Below are 6,962 nucleotides of genomic sequence, written 5' to 3'. Positions count from 1 at the left end.
AGCGATCCAGGCGAACAAAGAAAACAATTATCAGCTGATTGAATAACACCACCTTAGCTGAATTCGCCACCACCTTATGTCAATTTGCCTTGAACACAAATTGGTTGGAACCAAAGTAAATTAATAAAGTAGCCACATCACTTGTTGTACAACAACATCTACAACAAACACATGTATTTTGTTTTTGAACAAAACCTAAATATAAAATATTACTTTTAAGTTGAAAATATTAAGGATTTAATTATATTATTATATATTATAAAATTTATAACACTTTTAAACTACTTTAAAACCACTTTTAATTAATTTTTTCAACTTTTCACAAATTTTAACAAATAGCAAAACACAATTTAAAAATAGCGACATAAGCAATGTTAACAAATTTCAGAACAAACTTTGACAACTAATTTTATTTTTCTATAGAAACTATAGTTCAAAAAAATAGTCAGCTGTTCAAGTGATGCTACTTTATTAATTTACTTTGGTTGGTACCTTGTTAAGTATACTATGCAGAGGTCCAATTATCGTGAATAATTGTTTTTTTATTGTTGGATTTAGGCGGCTTCTTTTTTCATTGATACAACCCCCAGCGACGGAAAATTCTTGCTCGGATGAGGCAGATGTTGCTGGTATCCCAAAGCAAACATTAGCAAGTTTAGCGACATTTGGAAAAATCTACAAAATAAATAAATTCAAAAATTAGGAATTAATACATTATTAGGCCAATATTACTTGTCAGTTTACCTCTTTGTGTTCCTGCCACCACTCAATACTTTATGTTTCTTCTACATTTATAGCGAAATATTTTCTTATTTCCATTTCTAATGAGTCTTTTTTTCAATTGTTGATTCATTAATCAAAAATGATAACATTTCCTTCTACTATCAGACATTTTCTACTATTTAAAATTTAAATTAAATTATTAGTTGAAATTTAATATTTTTTAAATTTTAAATTACCTGTCTGTTTTTGGTGTTTTCTAAAGCGACTCTGCTGGTTGATGGCATCTCGTCTGATGGAATTGAAATTATCAATGACTTTTCAAAGTGATCATCAAAGTTGTCATTTCCACTGGGAAATTGTTCGTTTTTTCGTGTTCTTCAATCATTTTTTGAGTATCCAATATAAATTTGAACAACTCATCCTGTTGCTCTAAATTTTTTAGTTTTGTAATCTCCGCCGAGCTGTACATTAAGGTGCGAAATATATCCTTTAGTTTACCAATTATGACGTTAATATGCCTAAAATCTTCATTGTTTAAAACATCATACGACACAAAACCATGTAACGCATGAGCACTGCAACCATAACGGATAATTTCACTTGATCTTAAAGCTGCTACAATATTTGTCCCACCATCAGTGACAGCGCATATTTTTTTGTCATTTAAATAATATTCGGCTAGGGTGTTTCTTATTTTTTCTGCAACCGCGTTAGCAGTGTGTGCACAAGGAAACATTTCTGTTTTAAGCGTCAATATCTCCAATTTAAATGCATTAGTTAGGCTCAGTTAGTTTGAAAGTTCCGTAACGTTTTCGTTCTGTGACGTTCCGTTGACTGTTTATGTGTAGTTAGTTTATACGTAAGAACGTAGCAGCTGTTTTTAAGAATAAACAAGAAAAGCAACTCTTATTTGTTGTGTCAAAAACCAGAGTTGATTTTCTTTCTTTGGGTCTAATTAATTTCTTGGTCTTTACTTTTTTTCTATGGCATTTATGTTGAAAGTAATGTCAACTTTGATATTTTCTTTGATATATTTCAGAGTTTTATCTCTCTTACTTTATAGTTTTCGCGTTTTTTTCTTTAATTTTAAACTTCATAGCATTTAGTATAATTTTTTAATAAATATTTACTAATATAAGAAGTACATTAATTTTAACGTTTAATTATAAATTATTTCAATTAATCGTAATAATTAAAATTTTTTGGATGTACATTATTTTTAAAACATTAACATTACTGTTTTTTTCTTGTTTACTTTGTATTTTATGTCAGCTGTTTATAGCTGTCACTTAACCTTGCGGATTGAATTCTATTTTCTACAGGTTCATCCGCAACGCAACTTCAACGTTACGGCCAAACTAACGACTTACACAGGTTTTCCAGGGCCAAATACAAAGCTGATTCATCACGGAACAGAACGTAGAGACTAACTGAGCCTTTACAATAATGCACTTTTATGTTTATATACGACAAATGTTTGTGACTGTCTGTCCACATATCAAGTACCAAGCAAATATAATGGAGGGAGTTCCCTAATATATCCTTTAAATACAAGTCATGGGCAACGATATTTTGGGATTTAAAGATTTTGCAAATTTTTGAAACCCCGTATGCTCCACTATGGCAAATGACTGTAAATCTATACAACATATTCCGCCAAAAGGCGAGCATTTTTGAAACTTATTATTTTTTGATTTAAGGCATCATCCGTCAATATAGAATTTTTTTTTATAATTTGCTGACTTAGCTTCAATATCGTGAGTCGAGCGCAGGTGATTGATGTTGACTTTCCAAACCTTTAAAATATAATTTGTACTTAAGACGAAATTTATATATTGTATGTTAAAGTTTCTTACCCTTTTAAAATCATATTTTCCGCTTCGAAACAAATTTTACAAAATATATATTTTTCCAGTATTTGTCTTTTACAAATGTACAGATCACCAAAATACTTCCAGCATTCTGATATACAATTGCGATTTATTATAACTTTTGCCATTTTTTTAACTGCCATTTTTCTTCTAAATAGATCATTATAATGGTTAATATCATATGAAGGGGATATATATTTCATATAATTTTCTTCATCAGATTCAGAATTTGAAGATATTTCCGGAATATTTTGGGTTTCTTTTAAAAAGTAGCTCCGAATATTTTTTTGGCCCATTTTGCAATTAATTATTATACCCTCCACCACCATAAGTGGTGATAGAGGGTATAGAGGGTTCCGTGTGTAACACCAAGAAATATTCATCTGAGACCCAACAAAGTATATATATTCTGGGTCCTTGTGAAATTCTGAGTCGATTAAGCTATGTCCGTCTGTCCGTCTGTCTGTGTAAAACACGCTCACGTTAAAACTAAGCCATGGAGATCAACCAAATTCACCGAAAATATTTATTATTATCCTAAGCAGTTTGGTATTGAAAATGAGCAAAATCGGTTCACATCGGGAAAAGTTATGATTCAAAATTTGAAACAACCTCGAAAAAATAAGCATTTTTTACACATTCTAATTCCATAAAAATCACCATACATTCGTTTCTAAGCAAGTGCTTCATTTCTGCGGAAAATCGCCAGGGTCGGTCCACAATTTCATATACCTCCCATACAAAAGTACATATTCCCGGAAAATTGGTTTTTTGTTAATAACTTCCGTCGCAATGTCGATATCTTTACAAAATATCACAGAAAAAAATTTTATATCAATAAAATTCATTCAGAGCAAAAATTTTCTGGATCGGTCCATAATTGGACATAGCTCCCATACAAGGTCCCCTCCCGGAAATCACTTAAACGCACATAATTCATTAATAAATTAAGATATCGATATAAAATGGTGCAGGTATTGCTCTCACATAAAGAAATATTACTGTGAAATTTTTTCCCGTACAAGGTCCCCCTCCGGAAATCACTTAAACGCCCATAATTCATTACTAAATTAAGATGTCGATATAAAATTTGGTACAGGTATTATTCTCACATAAAGAAATATTACTGTGAAATTTTATCCGATCGGTTCATTCAGGGACCCATACAAGGTCCCTTTTAGAAAAACTCTTTAAAGCACATAACTCATTACCAAATAGTGATACCCATAAAATATTTGGCATAAATACTATTTTTATAGGGATGAATGTTATTTTAAAATTTTTTTTCTCGATCGGTCCATCCTTGGTCATAGCTCCCATACAAGGTTCCCTCCCGAAAACCATAAAAAATATAACTCATAACCAAATATTGATATCCATACATTTAGCAAAAATATTGCTAAACAGAGTCCATTTCTGAAAAATATTTAAACGTAAATTACATAAATGCGTATTTCTGAAAATTGCTGATTACTATATAATTCACTATTAAATGATAATATTTCGATAAAATTCGAAATGAATATGTTCTGTGCATAGATAGATCATTCTGATAAAATGTTTTCAAACTGGCCTAATATTGATCATACTTCTGATTTACAGTCATTTAAATCGTTTTAAAAAATCACTCAAACATATTTACTTCACTATAAATCATTGGCGGCCAAACATACCCTTGCGGGCAATGTGTTATTCTCACTTATACACACGCAATACAAATATTCTCAGCAACAAAACAAACTATACATAAAACAAAAACAACTTAATTTAGTAGCTCTCTTTATGAAATGATACACAGAGAATATTTTCAAAAGCCATTACAAATTAATGTATGAATACTTTTTATAGAATGATCTATTAGACATACATATGTATAATAATTTATTTTTATTTGTTTAAGCAATTATTCGCTTAAATTGTAACGATTAAACGATCGACTGTTAATTATTTGAGTACCTATTAGATACATTTAATACATAAACAAACTATATACATATATCAATACATCAAACAATATACAGTCATATGTACATACATCAACACATTTTTACATCAAAATATTCATCAAAACATACTTTTATCAACGGATAAAAGACATACATATGAATATTAGACATACATATGAATAATAAATAATTATTCATATGTATGTCTAATAGATCTTTCTATAAAAAGTCTTTATACATTAATTTTTAATGGCTTTTGAAAATATTTTCTGTGTATCATTTCATAAAGAGAGCACTCTAAATTAAGTTGTTTTTGTTTTATGTATAGTTTGTTTTGTTGCTGAGAATATTTGTATTGCGTGTGTATAAGTGAGAATAACACATTGCCCGCAAGGGCATGTTTGGCCGCCAATGCTATTAATACTGATGTCGGAAAAATACACAAATCGTTCTCCTAATTTTTGGCATCTGCATGATCTTTTCATAATAAGTCATGGCATCCGTACGAGGTCTACAACCGAAACTCAATATAAATTTTTCTGGGCCTAATCAAAATTAGTACGGAAACAAAACTTTTGTCGAGTTATCTAAACATTTGATAGTTAAATGGATATTAATAAGAAGAAGCTTTCTTGTGGAGGGTATTTAAGATTCGGCACAGCCGAATATAGCACTCTAACTAGTTTTATTTTACTTTTTTTGCAAAAAATAACGGGAGCAAATTTGTATCGCTTAGAGTTGTATATTTTAAATGTTACCATATTTAATTTTTTTAATATAGAGCTGCCAATTTTTTTATATTGTTTATAATTCATTTATTTCATTTATAAGCCATTAACCAGTTAATGAATAACATTACTTCACACTTTGTAAAAATTATTGTAACATAAATAACACTTTCATAAAAACTATATAGCATATTTTTTATTCATTTTTACCGACTAAGCTGAATGAGTTGGCTAATGAAGTTAGCCGTTTTCAACCGGTAGAATCGGCGGCGACTTTTACCGAAAAAAATTTTCGGCGGCGGCGCCAAGCCGTCTTGGCGGCGATCGACTTGGACCTCTGATACTATGGTATATATTAAAGCGTTTACTTAACCTGTATTGAAATCTGTTATGGAGAAGTTTGTACAATTTACCAAGACTCACTGGAAAAAACTGTCTGTTGTGTCAATTCCAGTCCTATATGGGGTTACTTACATTAGGAATGAATACCAGTAAGATAGTCAAGCAATTTATTTTAATAAAAATTAAAATTATTTGTTTCAGAATTTCAAGGCACATGAGATATATTTGTAATGAAGTAAAACAATATTCGATTCCAAAGGCTACTAATATTTTAGTAGTTTTGAACCCCGTTGCTAATAAAAAGCGATGTGAAAAAATGGTAATTATAATTTTGATAATAATTCAAGATCGGTTTATTATGTATATATATGAGAGTTGAAAATTTTGTCCAATTTTTTTTTTGAAAATAAAATGTACTTTTTAAATAATACAATAGCCATAACTGTATGTACATTAGAGTGCCCTAAGCTTGTATGATGGAAAAAATTTTATCCGACAGGCCGTCCGCCTCTGGAATTGTTCAATGGCTTATAAAATTATGTCATGAAAAAAATTAGGCCGATAGAATACCGTTAACAGGTGCCGCAACGGCTCTGAAGTTTCCAAGTGTATTTACAAGAGAATTTTTTTTTAGTTTTTGCTTAAATTTGGGCATTTAGTAATAAATTTTGAAATTTTATAGTAAAAGAATTGCAATGTGCACAGAATAGGCATTTCAGAAAGATATAAAACCATAGCTGTAAAATTTCGATTTCGACTAATAATCAATTACATTATTTTTCAAAAATAATCGTAATGATTATTTAATTATTAATCTGATTATTAATTGATTACGATTAAAATAATTCTAAAAATAATCAGGATTAATTAAAATCAAAAATAATCAGAATTAATCTAATAATTAATTTGATTTTTCTAAAGGATTAATTTTGATTATTTTTGATTAATTTCAATATATATGGTAAAATTCTCTATCTTTTTACATTACGTGTAATGGAAAACTGTTTGTCAAGTTACTCAATATTCGATTATATGACTCTTTTATTTTAAATAATATTTTTATCAAGTTTATTTAGATTGAAATCTTGGTTTCAGTACAAAATATTAGAAAACAAGTAAGAGTGCTATATTCGGCTGTGCCGAATCTTATATACCCTTCACCATAGTGTATTTTAAACACCTTTTATAAATTTTTTCCCGACTACATTATTATTACATCAAAAGCTAAACGAAAAGAATAACAACAACGCTAAACGAAATAAAAAACAAAATACACAATGCATCTAAACCATATACCGGCGGATAGAGAGGCAGATAAAAAAATCACCACTACACACACACTATTAGCTTTT

At 29.5% G+C, this 6,962-nt stretch overlaps 1 protein-coding gene and 1 long non-coding RNA gene across 3 annotated transcripts in view; one reads left to right on the top strand and one right to left on the bottom strand.

Annotated features, from left to right (window-relative positions):
• LOC124421423 lies at positions 1-1,873 on the bottom strand. Of its 2 annotated transcripts, XR_006941651.1 has the most exons (4): positions 960-1,873; positions 745-898; positions 493-675; positions 1-88 (listed from the first exon to the last, which is right to left on the bottom strand). It is a non-coding gene; the product is annotated as an uncharacterized LOC124421423 (long non-coding RNA). The 2 variants fall into 2 exon arrangements; XR_006941650.1 differs by lacking the exon at positions 1-88 and having other exon boundaries at positions 317-675.
• Positions 1,874-5,597: 3,724 nt separating this feature from the next.
• Positions 5,598-6,962, top strand: part of LOC111688671 (acylglycerol kinase, mitochondrial) — a 15,881-nt gene continuing 14,516 nt past the window's right edge. Inside the window, exons 1-2 of the mRNA XM_023451172.2 lie at positions 5,598-5,759; positions 5,812-5,929. Of these exons, the coding sequence (XP_023306940.2) occupies positions 5,659-5,759; positions 5,812-5,929 (219 nt within the window). The 5' untranslated portion in view covers positions 5,598-5,658. The remainder of the gene's footprint in view (positions 5,760-5,811; positions 5,930-6,962) is intronic.

This window comes from Lucilia cuprina, chromosome 2, assembly GCF_022045245.1.
Source record: "Lucilia cuprina isolate Lc7/37 chromosome 2, ASM2204524v1, whole genome shotgun sequence".
NCBI classification, from domain to species: domain Eukaryota; kingdom Metazoa; phylum Arthropoda; class Insecta; order Diptera; family Calliphoridae; genus Lucilia; species Lucilia cuprina.
This window is presented reverse-complemented; position numbering and strand designations above follow the sequence as displayed.